Raw genomic sequence first — 14,904 nt, 5'->3', positions numbered from 1 at the left:
TTAATAAGCTCAAAGTTAGTAATGAATTATCTACTGTCAGATTTACTTTAAGGCGGGAGTAGGAGGGAGCGTTCTAAGCAACAGAAACAGCTTGGTTGGACCTACATTTGCTTATGTTTGTTCATAGGTATATTGACACATAACCATATAACACTATTACTTTTGGGTGTAGAGCATAATGATTTGATATGTTTACATTGTGAAATGATTATCAAAACAAGTTTAGTTAACATCACCACACATAGTCAGAAATATTTTTCTTGTGATGAGAGCTCTTAAGATTTATTCTCTTAGCAACTTTCAAATATACAATACAGTATTGTTAACTATAGTCACCAGGCTGTACCTTATATTCCCAGGACTTATTCATTTTATAACTTGAATTTAGTACCTTGTGACCACCTTCACCTATTTTTCCAACCTCACTCCATCCCTCTGGCAACCAATTTGTTCTCATGCTGTAAGTTCAGATTTTGAGATTCTCCATATAGGTGAGATCACATTATTTTTCTTTCTCTGACTGACTTCACTTAGCATAATGCTCTCAAGGTCCATCCATATTGCTGCAAATAGCAGAATTTCCTTTTTTATGGCTGAATAATATTCCATTGTGTATGTGTGTGTCTGTGTGTATACACATACATACACATACACACTGTAGGATATTATACACTTTCTTTATTCATCCATCAGTGGTCATTTAGGTTGTTTCCATGTCTTGGTTATTGTAAATAATATTGCCATGAACATGAGGGTACAGATACTTTTGTGAGTTAGTGATTTTATTTCCTTCAAATAAATACTGAGAAGTCAATTTCTGTTTGTTTTTTTTTTAATCCTGACCCAAGGAGAGGATATTTTTTCCACTGTTTTTTTTGGGTTTTTTTTGTTTGTTTTTTTTTAGAGAGGGTGGGCGGTTGGGGGTGGGGGGAAGAGAGAGAGAGAGAGAGAAAGAAATTGATGAGAGACCCATCAATTCGTTGCCTCCTGGATGCACCCCAACCAGGGCTGGGGACTGAAACCTGCTTCTATGTGCATAAATATTTACAAATGCTATATCCTCTTGTTGAATTGGCCCCTTTATCATTATATAATGATCTTCTTTGTCTTTTATTACAGTCTGTCTTAAAGTCTAATTTGTTTTTGACCACCTTTTTGGTTTCCATTTGCATGGAATATATTTGTATCCCTTCACTTTTAGTCTGTGTGTGTCCTTATATCTGAAGTGAGTCTCTTTTAGGTAGCAGATCAGTTTTGTTTTTTATCCATTCAGCCACTCTGTCTTTTGATCAATAGGTATTTATTACCATGTCATTGTTTCCTGGCCGTTTGTTGATTCCTTTTGTTCCTTTCTTCTCTTGCTTTTTCTGTTTGCTATTTATTTCCTTTAGTGGGTTACTTAGATTTCTTTCTCTTCTGTGTATCTACTATAGCTTTTTGCTTTGTTGGTTACCATGAGGCTAACATAAAACAACCTGTATATATAAAAATTGATATATATATATATATATATATATATATATATATATATATATATATATATATATATATATTTTGCCATAGCCCTTGGTCTGTGTTTTATTCATTTATTGCTGCATAACAAATTATCCCAAAACTTAGTGGCTGAAGACACCAATTTTATTATTTTTCATAATTTTGGACTCATTTGAGCAATTTCCTTCTGCATGTGGTATTAGCTTGTGGAATTGTCCTCTCTCTGCTGATATCCACACCAGAACTCCAGAAAACTACCTTTCCTACTCTATTAGCAAAAGCCAAGGGTCAATTAGAAAGTTCAAAGGATGGTTTGGCTTGATTGGAGGGAGGGAGGTGACAGAAACCGCAGGCAGATGCAACTTGGTTGGGATGGGAGAACTGAAGACAAAATTGAATCTAGTGGCTTTAACTTCCATTTTAGCAATGACTGGGAGTTCTGCGGTGAATCAGGAGACATGAGTGTTATTGCTCAGAGATGTTTTTGATTTCTCAGGATAAGTTAAACCCATTTTCAAGTCATAACTCTAATATGGCATTTAACCAAGTTTCCTTGCTCTTTATTTCCTCTTATAAGGCTACTCCCAGTGCAGACTGCTGGGTCCTTCAAATCACCTTCACATACATACCTATGCATTTCAGGTAGAGAAAGACAAGAAAAATCTGAGCAGGATGCAGACTCTGATGGATAATCTTCAGCTAAAAGTGCAAAGTTACAAGCAGCAAATTGAGGCAGCGATAAGTGCCTGGGGCGATTGCAGCCTCATGGATTTCCCAGCAGTTGTTTTCGATTAATGGAGATGTGGGGACCGAGCTAGGTGAGTAGCTTGTCAGAGAAAAGCAGTTCAGCTTAAAGTCTGCTCATTCTCTGGTTTTCCTCAAGCTAGAATTATCACCTATGGTAAAATTTTGTGCTACTTTTCCCTCCAGGGAGCCGGAGCTCTCTCCCTCAATTTTGTGATTATACCTAAACACGTACATTGCAAGAAATGAGCCAAGTAAGAGCATGGCATTAAGTAGGGATGGCACATTTTTGGTTGGGTAATCACCCTAGGGCCTTCCTCACCCTAAAACCTTGAGTGAGCATAAATGCAATTCACAGTCCTTTTTCTGATGAGCCTGGACATGACTGTGCACAAAAAAATTATCACTTGAAATGTATCTGCCAACCTTGGGTTAGCATCCATAGCTACATGGAATGTAATTGATAAGTGCCATAGAAATTGGCTTACACCTAATATCTCTTAAACTGATTATTTAAATGATTTGGGCAAAAACACTTATATCTATTACCCATTGACTAATATAATTGTAAAGACCTGCCCACTCTGAGAGGTAGAACAAGATGTTAACTGATGACAACCAACCAACCATGGTTGTTCTATCACACACCTAATCTGTGCGCATCGACTACATCCAGCTGGTGGAAAGTGCTGACCATGTTCTAAACTTACAGGGAAAAACCAGTTATAAAAATAGATCTCATGCCTGCTGGAAAGTCTGAATCCCTATATGTCATACAGAAAGATGATATTCCATTCAGTACACAGAAGTTTAGATTCCCTTCACACATTTTTCAACTTTCTCATGTCAGAACAGAAAAAATATGACTATGTAGGCACAGAGATTTCTTTTTCCCCCCTCATTTTTTATTTTTATAGGAAGCACAAGCCAATCAATATCTTTCCAAGTATAAGCAGCAGCAATGTGAGTTGAACGAAGCTAAGCAAAGGGCAGAGATAGCAGAATCTCAAGTCAATAAACTCAAGATTAAAGCAAGAGAGTTTGGAAAAAAAGGTATGTCAGATATTCAACTCTGTTCTAACTCTTAAAATATGTGTAGCTAGGGCTCATAGCATCACATGGACCAGTATAACAAGACATTTCTTATTTTTCTCTTTAAATGCTTTTAAAAAACAGTGACATCAAAAAACATTCTAATAAAACCTTCCCATATTTACTAAATTCTACTGGTCCAGGTAGTAGGGAGTGCTAAGCATCTGAGTAGGATGCACACTCCAAACAGGTATAAAGTATTAGACTTTGTCACAGTTATTTCCAACAGATTAAATGAGCAAAGCAGAAACTGCTTCTTCTGAGGGGCCAGAGATGAGTAGAAAAGCGTCCTTGGAAATGACTAATTGTTTCCCATTCACTGAAGGAAAGCCTGGAAATCTCTCAATTGTCATAAAGCAGAGGAGAAGGGTTTCTGATAGAATTGTGTGTCGGGTTGTGGAGCAGACTGGTGATGTGGCCACAGAGACTTTCCCTCGTGGGGTCTTCTGTAGAGGGCTCTGCCTTCACTGGCAAGGCCAGGTAGTTAGAAAACTGAGTGACTGAGCATGCCCTTGAGGTGAATTACTGGCGGGTGTCTGCTTTTTGTAATACAGGTAACTGCCCCAATTCTCTGCCTCCCTTTAAAGCTAATGAAGGGTTGGCTGAGGCCTGCTTACCTCTGGAAGGGACTGGGCTTGGTTCTGGGCGGTTCCACTGATGAAAATCACACGAATCTCACAGAACACACTGTTTTTCAGGTTCATGAAGCAGCAGCAATTCTTGCTTATGAAGGACAGTGGCTGGAGAAGTACAAGGAGGGTTTTATGGCCAGAAAGTTAAGTTGCATGGGAAACAAACAGTGAACAAAGTGATTAGAAAAATGTAATAATTAAAGAGGGAGTATCCTTGCTTCCAAGGTTAATGGGAATTTTTTGATCCTCAAATAGAAGCAAGCATTTCACATGAAAGATTAAATAGATGCAATGACCTTTTTAAATTCTGAAGTTAGCAAATGAATATTCGTTCTTTGTCCATGTTGCCTCTTAATGAGTGATATTCATTGGATAAATCTTTAGACCAGCAATAGTCCATGATGGCTGGAGCATGTTAGTAAATGGTTATTACTGAAGTTAGTGAACTTTGCTTGACTCATCTTTAATCTACATCTATATTTTTAGCCACTAATGGTGGGAGTTGTATAGTCACACTTAGGTACTTTGAACTTGTAGGTGAAACCTTCCTAATTGACACATGTAGGCCACATGCTGGTGCAAACTTTCAACACTGAAGCCATTTCTCACACATGGCGTTCAGTGATTGGTGGTGGCTTTGGATTGTGCCAGTTTCTCTAAGCTGGAGGTACATTTCCCAGAATTCCGTTCTCTGTGTGGTTCTGGATTGGAGTTGAGCACAAGAGAAACGTGCACCAGATTTGAGAGGCCGAAGTGAAGGAGCAGCTGTTTACTGTATGTTCATAAGGTCCGTGTATGGCCCGACACTGTAATAACTGGCAAATACTGGCCCAGGCCCCAAACGGTGAGCTACCGGAGAGCAGCAGCAGCTTCCTGGCCCCACACTCTTCTAGCTATAGGGTTAAAAATTTGATTAAGTCACAAAAATCCTGGTTAGGCTTTTTTCTTTCTTATAAATTGATGATGAAAATTAAGGGGAATAGATCAAGTCAGCTGGGCTATTCATTCTCTCCTTGCATAAAAATTTATATAGAAACCTAAATTTATTAGAAACCTGATGAGCAAGCAATATGACAGCAGCCAGATGAGTGAATCAAATTCTCTTCAGAGCTGGGGTCACTCAGCTATGCAAACCTGGTGTTGGAAGCTATTACCCAGCTCCAGAGATGTCAGTTCTTGGGTTGGTAGGGCCCTTAGCAGCAGTCTTAGAGATCCTGAGATACTTACTCTTTGGGGTTTTAAGACTCAGCATACTAAATCTAGATGTTAAAACTGATATAACCATTCATATAAAACTAGAGTTTACCACCTTAGCAAATCAATTGCCTTGGTTTCCAGGCTTCGGTTTTTTCACTCAAGGTGACTTCTGTTCCTACCTGCCCTCTCACCCATCATTAGTTCTTAGTGACACATTTCTTCCACATTCTTGGTGGAAATCTCACCGTAGCCTCCTGGGCTAGTTGCAGCAAGACTGTAAATGAATGAGACAGTTGTTTTCTAAGCTGGATTGGCATCCAGGCGGTCAGTGAATGATATTGAGGCCTTGGAGAGAGAATGTGATACTGGAAAGGAGAATGTTTACAAGTCTTTGCAATGGTAGAATTGTCTGGTCGTGGCAAGCCACTGTGGAATCCCAGTGAGGAAAGGGGAGATGAAGCCACTGGATATTAAGGATGCTTGGGATGTGTTGTCACAGGGCTGTTTTCATTTCCTGTACCTGCTAGCTGTTTAGAAAGAAGATAAACAGACTCTAAATGGCTGTTTTCAGGTCAGAATAATCATTTTTATCTTAAATATTTAATGATGGTAGTGTTTTGTTTTGGGGAAGGGGAGCTTTAAGCTATTGTTTGCATTTCTAATCAGAGGCCCATGACACAGTTATAAATTAAGTAGTTATGAAGTCTGGGTCTTATTGGTCAATTTTAATCTCCCTGCTAGATGTTCCTGAGTTTTTAACAAGTTTATGCCACTCTTGGCTCTTATTTATATTCTGATTGATGGAGCTCAGAAATAAAAGGTATGCAACAAAAAGGAAGTATACAATCAAACTATAACTCATAAGTGAATTATCAGTCCCCAAGGAACCTAGAAGTGGCTTGAAAACTATAAAAGGTCAGCAACCCGAGTCTGGGCAGAAACTGTAGTGTGCTTTTCTTCACTTTATCTTTCTGTATTTCTTCACACTTCTGTACAATCCTATGTTTCCATCAGAAGAAGCAGTGCCTGGGTGCACCCTCATATGTATAGTGCCATTCTCTACAAATAACAGTGGGAGAGGAGAAAAGCAATCACTTATTTAAACAAGGTGAGCCCGTTTAATTACAGACATTGGGAAAAGCCTAATTGTGTTTTTTTCTGTTATATTATCCAGCAACCCCTCCGACCTTGTTTTACTCTATAAAAAAAATCTCTTGAATGACAATATGTGAATCAGTTAAAACTTCAATTACCTTTTTTACAGTAGTATTCTTATACTATAAATGGTTTGATAAAGGAAATGTCTTACTATGTTTTCTTCATTATCAGCATTGCTTGCCCTCTCATCAGAGACAGAACTCCTTTCTATAGGAAAAAAGAGGACAAGCTTAAAAAATCTTTATGAAACTCATTCTACCTTATTTCTACCTCAGTATACAGGGTAACCTCGGAGATCCTACAGGTTTTGTTCCAGACCACCTCAAATAGCACAATAAAGTGAGTCACACAAACTTTTGGGTTTTCCTGGGCATATAAAGCTCTGTTTATACTATTCTGTAGTCTATTAATGTGCAATAGCATTGTGTCTATAAAATAATGTACATAGCATTTTTTAGCAATATGCTATTTTTAAATTTAGCTATCACCTGAGCCTTTAAGCATGTTATAATCTTTATGCTGGTGAAGGGTCACACCCTAGTAACATCAAGGATCACAGATCACCATAACAAATATAACAATAATGAAAAAGTTTGAAATAGTGGAAGAATTACCAAAATGTGACACAGACATAAAGTGAGCAAATGCTGTTGGAAAAATGGCACCAATAGACCTGCTTGACACAGGGTTGCCACAAACCCTCCATTTGCAAAAAGCACAATATCTGCAAAGCACAATAAAATGAGGTATGCCTGTAATTATATTATTAGAGTCACTTTAGTTATTCCCCGTTTCATATCTTTTTCAACAAACAGTATTTAAAATGCATTCAGTGTAGAAATACCTCGTTAGAAACAAATAGCGGTAAATTCTAAGGCTCATTCAGGTGCTCCAAAGCAGTGATCAGCTCTTTAGGGTTGTTGGCCTGATTCCTACCAACTGTTAATGGAAAATAGCCAAGGAGGTGATGGCTGAAGCTGAGAGTGGTGGTTAAGGAAAAAGGAGTGCAATGCCATTTCTCAAGAAAGGTCTTTCTTCTGGGCCTTGCTAAAATCGAGTATCATTTACACTTATCCTAGACTAAGGGTATTTTAAAACAGAGTAATTGAAAAGGAATTTAAAAGGAAACATTTGAACCACGGTCATATAAAACTACAACCAGGGACCTGGAGGAAGGCAAGGTTTGTGGCTTTTAGTGTAACAGCTTGAAATATATTTTCAGCCCATCTAACTACAGAACTATAGAACTTTTTTTTAAAGTGGCCAATACCCTGACATTGTTTTTGCTGATATCTCCTGACCGCTCCTCCAGAATCAGTACCCATCCTGCTCTCCACTGTGGGAAGCTCACCTGGATGGGTTCCACCTACAGGGCGGCTCTTCCCTGACTTCCAGTTGGGGTGAGAGGAGGGAAGGAAGAGCAAAATTGGGTGTTTATTCTTCCCGCTTCCTCCTTTAGGGTCATTTGGTCTGGCTGTGAAGGTCGCCCTCCTTACAAGAAAGCTGTTATGTGACTCTCTCCTTCGCAGTTTTGGGAACTGCTCCCTTTCCTTGCCCCTTCAAGTTTAGTTTTGCTAGCGAGTCAGCCGCTCCCAGCTCTGGGGGAATGAATACTCCATCGTCCGCGCTCCCTTCTGTGCAGTTCTGAGTGTGCCAGGTGCTTTCTGTGAGGATCTGACCTCTGCCCACTTCCCATACAGAAATTGTCATTCTTGAGCACTATGAAGTGCTTCTCTTCTATAACTTGAACCTAATCCAAGCACAAGTATCATTACATTAGCCCAAGGGTTACATTTGTAGGACAAACTAGATTGCCTGCGACGACCTCTTTTCTCTACTTCTGGCCAGCTCAGGAATGGGGGTAACAACTAAGGGCACTAGTCTGCCCATTAGCACAATCGCAGGGCTAGAAGTGGTAAAACTCTTAACCTCTTACCTTCACCAGTGGTTTCTGCTATGACCAAGTCCTCCAAGTTCCACAGGAATGACAGGCAGGTATCAGCCAGAGGAAGAGACATGGGATCTCTTTCAACCTCCCAGGACACTCAGAGCCTTCTCAGGGGAATTATGGAAGAAAGGAGGGCTGCTTGGGGCCTACATTTACCTTTGCCACTCGGTAGATGTCTGTTTCACATGCCTACTTAGTATTTGAGCTAACATCTTACATTTCAGTTTCCTAATCTGCAAAATATGGAAAAAGATTTATTTCTTAGATCTAGAATTAGATCTATTTTGTTGATACAAGTGGGTTTTTTTGTGTGTTTTTAAAAAATATATCTTTATTGATTTCAAAGAGGAACGGAGAGGGAGAGAGAGAGATAGAAACATCAATGATGAGAGTCATTGATTGAGCCCACAACCCAGGCATGTGCCCTGACCGGGAATCAAACCCTGATCGCCTGGATCCTAGGTCGATGCTCAACCCCTGAGCCACGCCCGGCCGGGCAAAAAGTGAAGTTTTTTAAGAAGTCCTGTGATCATGGCATCTTAATATATCATTTAAATTGCTCTAAGTAATACAGGTTTGTGGCAGAAAATTTAGAAATTTAAAAAAAAAAAAAAAAAAGGATTAAAATAAAATGGTGCATAAAGGACTGCTATTTTGAGCAGTGGTAACTGTACATAAAGCTCAAAGAAAGAGAAAACAGAGCCTGGGGACTTAAGGAAGTCCATATATTACCTGCGCAGATGAGTGGTGGAAAGGAGCAACCTTTCTCCAAAAGCAACCGTTTTTAAAGCTTCGAATTATTTCTTTTCAGCTATTTCTCAATGCAAGATAATTGAAACCATCCTGGGCATTATTTTATTGCCAGATTTAATTTTTAAATCATTTTTAGTAAAAACAAAAAACTTAACATGTGATGCCCAACTAATTTACTCAATCCTTTATTATTGAAATAGTAGAAAAGCTGGGATTAATGGCAATCTGCTGCAGTGAATACGCTTCTATATAGTTTGGTGTGTCTCAGACTATTAAACTCAGAATACACTCCTAGAATTAGAATAATTAGGTGGAAATGTAAGAGAATTTTAAAAGATTTCTGATCAATTTTACAAATGACTTTCCAGAAACTTCAGACCTGTTTACATGCCCAGAAGCAGTGTAGGCGTGCAGGTGTATGCCGTTCCTCAACTTGACTACCCAGGACAGGACCCTCATCCATGAGGTATCACCTTTGATGAAATGGGTGCATCTTCTTGACGTCAGGACTCTAAGTACTAAAAGCGCTAAAGACAGAATAATTATCCAGAGGGCTGTTCTTTGACTTGGCTCTAAATAAAACAAAAATCTGTAAGCTAGAAGAAAAATTACCAAAAAAAAAGAAAATGGGTGGGTAAAGTATGATTACTATTTTTAAAACTAGTTATTTCTGCCTTGTGGGTGGCAGGCAAATTTCATATTAGTGAAAACACTTCTCATAGTGAAAAGACAAGCCCTGTCTGGACCGCAGAGTTTTTTATGAGCATAAATAATACCTCCCAGTCTCAATGTCTCTATTGTGGGGAACCTGCCAAAGCTGTCTTTTGAACAAATTTGGGGCTTAGTGGGGGTGGGAGTCAGGAAAGAAAAAGTCTGAAAACTTGAGAGGCAATGAGTCTATTGTGCATTTAAGTTTCTATTGTTTTATATTGTGATAAGAGAATCAATACAGTTTTACAAAGGAATAATTATGACTATAAACTAGCCTCGGCCCAGTGTTCTCCTTGGGGGAAAAGGGGAGAGTACAGTTCACCCTTGGCTTGGAGAGGACAGGTTCCTAGAGAAATAGTGGTAAGGAGTGCAGGGGTGATGAGAAGACCTCAGTAGGAGCCATGGTCTTGAGTGAGAGGTGACCACAGGGATAATAGAGAGTGCTAGAAACTCATCAGGAATAACCTGAGAAGCCTGAACTTTCCCCAGCATCTCTGTTGGTACTAGAATTGCAATTGGTATGAAAGGAAGGGGGGATCCCAGAAGGCAGAAACTTGGAGACCTAATGTTAACAAAGTCAGAATCTGCTAATCTTTTGATCTACGCTCTACCAAAGAGTAGAGAGCAAGCATTAGAGCACAAAACCCAGCTCTTTAATAGATGTCAATTTTTATGAACATACTCTTAATGTTTTACAGTAAAAAACAATCTCTCCACATATTTATGTTATTCTGAAATTCTGTACCCAAGTAAGGAAGGAGCAATTAAGTAGAAATGTTAGGTTAACTTTCCAAAGTGTTCTCATATGCATAGTTTTCCTCCTGCAAGTTATAGCTTCTTCTTACTTTATCTGTGACCTTCAGATCCCCATCTGTAAAGAGGTTTGCCCAAGGTCACGTATTGATTCAGCAGCAAAATTTAGCAAGAATTGCTTAATTCCATTCAATTCAGTGCAAACTTTATGTAGCAGATCTCGACTCTAGAAATAACAAGCACCCCTACCTGGACCTCCTGTGCAAATGCTACAACATGTTCTGGACAAGGCAGCAGGTAGAAAATTCACATGAGAGTGAACTGTTTCCACTTTGCATTTTACAAAGGCCATCTAACAACAGGATAGAAAGGGAAACATCAATATAAAATTTTCAAATGAATTAAGTTACACTTAAAAACGCATTTAGAAATACTGTTGAAAATATCTTCTTGAAAAGCAATTAGGTATTTGCTGTGGAGTTTCTTAAAAGAAAAGCTTACTACCACTATTTTAAAAGTCTCCCACCAAGGTTAATTTAGGCATTCAAGGAGGCCTAGGCTTGGAGCAGCTAGGGAGGCGACACAACCTGGAGTTTAACTCCTACAACCTGACAGTGAGCACTCCAGCTCGGGCACCCAATATTAACACTGCTGCCAGCTACCAACCTTTGAAACACACTGTTCAGCTTCTGTCGGTTACTCAAATGCTGGTGTTCCTCAGGATTCCCCTTTTGTCACTATCTACTCTCTAGTTTTCTGTTACTTTTATGGTTTCAATCATTTCTTCATCTCCCTTTTGAGACATGTCTTTTCTTGTACATAGAAGTACGGTTCCAAGGGTGTATAAATAATCCCCCCACGGACTGAGCTTTTTTGGAGCAGGGACTGGACTAGGTCTTCCCGGCTCGCCCCCCGCCGCTTCCCGATCTAGCTCCATCTAGTCCTCCCCTTTCTGTAGTTCTGGAAGCTGATTTCTATGGACTGCCATGGATTGTTCTTTCTCGCTCTGGACTCACCTACTATTTAGTCCACCTGCAAGAGAATATGCCAAAGCAAACCATCTAAAATTCAAGTCCAGGACCTTTCTGATGCTTCCAATCCTCCTTTGGCTTCACATTACCTCCAGGGCCCCATTCAAGCTCCTTTGCAAGGTGTACAAGGCCCTTCATCTGTTTTCTGCCGCCCTCTCCAGGCTTATCTCTTGATAATTTAGCCTGTCAACCATTTAAACTTTCACAAATCCAGGAATATTTACTCTGTGCTTTCGCACATGTGTGGAATGCCTACGTTCTCCTGGAATTTCCTACAACCCTTGAAATTCTGCTCTTATGCAACTTCCTTAAGCATATACTCTAAACTCCATTCATACCCAACCACGGTGAACAGAATTGCTTCCTTTGTATGCGCCCTTCTTGGTTGAGTTTTATTTTTACATGTTTATACTAGATGCTGTAGATCCAGAAATAAGAGTCCATGTTCTTAAGTTCACAGTCTGAGAGTGAGAACCCTTACTTAGCGCATAAGAAATCCTCAACAAGACAAACAGCATGGAGCCTCTGAATAAACATGAGAAGATACACTTTCCCATAGAAAATGTCTACAATTGAATATGAACATTTTCATTATTTCCCCCGTGTCCACTGCAGCCTGGCTGACGCAATGTGGGCATTGGGTGACCATGCCTTTAGCACTCAAATCATGCTAAGGTGTGAAGCACTTACAATTTTAATGTCTTCTCAGTGGGCATTTTGAGATTGTGAAACTCAAGATAAGGCCAAAAAGGATAGCTAACCTCCACCTTCCCTATATAATGGAGATTTATAGAAAAATTTTGTTTTGCTTCTAATGAAATACAAAATATTTTCCCTTGGAATTGGATAAGCAATGCCAAATAAAATTTTCTTCTCCTTAATTTTTCTTAAACAGGTTATAGATACAGAGCTTGGTCAGAGTTTGGGTTTGTTCAAATCGAGAGGAAGGTGTGTTAAAAACTGTTCATGCAGTGATAGAGGTGTTGTTCAAGATTAATGGGCTAATACTACATGAAGGGACTAAAGAGAAGCAGTGCTACTAATTAGTTAATTTCTGTTTAGTTGAAAGACTGGCAAGAATCAGAGGTTGTGACCTAATAGAGAAGCATTCTTTCCTGCTCCGATCTTTTAAAGTACAATGCAGGTAGAAAATCTTCTTTAGAGGATGAACCATAGAAAAATACAGGGGTATTTATGGATAGATTTGCTACTTTTGATTTCACAAATGTTTTCCTTCAATTCACAAACACCTAGCAAGGTAAAAGTTCAATTTTTCAACGAGGAACTAATGTTCGGAAGTAAAACTGATTGCTAAGGTAACAGGGCCCGTAAATATTAGACCTGAGACTCCAATCCTGGTCTTCTAACAGCCACAGGTGCATTCTTTCTCTTTCTTTGGAGTTCTGTTCTTTCCCTGTAAATCAATCCCTGTCCCCTCCACCCTGGGACACAGCACATATACCCAGAAAGCCCGTGAAGCCTGCCTTTCACTGCCCATCCCCCTGTCCGTTTGCTTCTGCAGTGGATTTTCCAAAGCACATTCATCGGATAAATCTGACCCTGTGAAACTCCCTCTGCCATTATTATAAAGAGGGTTGAAATACCCAGATTCTTCCATGTTGCCCTCAGCTGGGTGCACTGTCCACTCGCCATCCGCTAAAGCTGTTCGCGTTCCTCTTTTCATACTTCATCAGAGGTGTGGCAAAGCCTGTGGGGCACATGGGGAACTGTCCCTGTGAGCTTGTTAGGCCACCTGTGCAGAACATTTATTATTTTAATACCCATGAAATGAAAAGCCAAGCTTTATGAGCAAACCTTGGCAGTTACTGAAAGGAAAAAAACCCCTGTAGAACCGTCAGATGGTGCGTGGTTCTCTGTACGTGAAAACAAGGGCATTCATGGATACGTGGCAGCTAGCGATCTCAGTCCCCTAGAAAGAAAGCTAATGGCCTCACTGAGCAACCAAAATGTGGGTGTTGAAGCCTATAAACTAGAGCTCGTGCAGCACTCAGGCACTGACTCAGCCTTTCTGAGGCTATTTCCACAGAATTCCTAGGTTTCTGAGTCAAGGTCTGCAGCAGATAAATAGGACAGAGGGAGGAGAAACAGGGCGGGATAAAGCAACCCATTAGAATATGCCCCTTCACCCAGCACATAAATGGATAAACACAATTAATACGACCAAGGGAGAAGTACAGTTGACTCTTGAACAATGAGCTTGTGAACTGCAACTGCCCCGCGCGATTCAAACCCATGTGTTTGAGAGTGGCCTGGCCATGGGAATCCATGTATATGAAGGGCTGACTTAAGTTTTCGGCAGATTTTCAACTGCATGGGCAGTTGGCATCTCTAATCCCTATATTCTACAAGGGTCAACTGTATATAATATTAAAATTAACTTCATTGAGAAAACAAAAAAATGTAATTTAAGTCAATAACTCAATATTTTTTAAGCTGTCGTATTGCCATAAATGTTTACAATTGATAATACTAGGTGCTGATAAAACTAAGGGGAAAGTGAATGCTCTTATACTGCCGGCAGGAGTAATTATTAAAAATGGGGGACATCTGTAATACTGTCAACAATAAAAATTTAAAATATATCTTTATTGATTTCAGAGAGAGGAAAGGAGCGGGAGAGAGAGAGAAACATCAATGATGAGAGTCATTGATCGAGCCCACAACCCGGGCATGTGCCCTGACCGGGAATCGAACCCCGATCGCCTGGATCCTAGGTTGATGCTCAACCGCTGAGCCACGCCCTGCTGGGCAACAATAAAAATATTTAAAAATGAAAATAAAATCTTATATCTGATACTCCCCCCCCCCCAGATCATCTTCCTGTATTAAATATAAGAATGTCAATCACAACACTTCTTTTTTTTTGTAATGTTAAACACTGGAAATGGTTGCATATCTACCAGTGGGGGAATGGGTGTATCGATTACGGTCTGTCTATATTCTGAGATACCGTTCATTAAAAGTGAGGTAGATTTGTATGTATTGACTTAGAAGGAAGCCCATAACATATCAAATTAAGAAAAAGACACCTGAAAAACGTGGAACGATATCATTGTTACATTTTATAAAACCTCACATGCATACTTCGCCCCCTACCTTTAGGACCACTTTGTGATTTTTCTAGCTGCTGTTCCCACAGAGCACATGTACATTCCTTCATTCAGAAGGGATAATCTTCGAAAAGATAGGGAGACATTCCCATTGCGAATTTCACCGTGGAAGAGGGTGTCCTGTTTGTGTATCTGGGATCTTGCTTTTCCAAATGGTCACTGCCTTTGTAGTATGTGTAAACATTACCTTGATTCTTCCAGTGAATTACGACTTTGGGCCCACTTTCAAATGAGCAGGAGAGAATTACATCTTCATCAAG

At 39.7% G+C, this 14,904-nt stretch overlaps 1 protein-coding gene across 1 annotated transcript in view; it reads left to right on the top strand.

The window, feature by feature from the left end:
• MYH15 (myosin heavy chain 15) overlaps window positions 1–3,326 on the top strand; it is a 123,367-nt gene extending 120,041 nt beyond the window's left edge. The window contains 2 exon segments of the mRNA XM_087817797.1: window positions 2,137–2,236; window positions 3,160–3,326. Coding sequence (XP_087673923.1) covers window positions 2,137–2,236; window positions 3,160–3,326 — 267 coding nt within the window.
• Window positions 3,327–14,904: the final 11,578 nt, after the last annotated feature.

Source organism: Miniopterus natalensis, chromosome 6 (assembly GCF_054644295.1).
Source record: "Miniopterus natalensis isolate mMinNat1 chromosome 6, mMinNat1.hap1, whole genome shotgun sequence".
Lineage (NCBI taxonomy): Eukaryota > Metazoa > Chordata > Mammalia > Chiroptera > Miniopteridae > Miniopterus > Miniopterus natalensis.
Note: the sequence above shows the minus strand (reverse complement) of the source record. Positions and strands in the feature narration are given on the sequence as shown.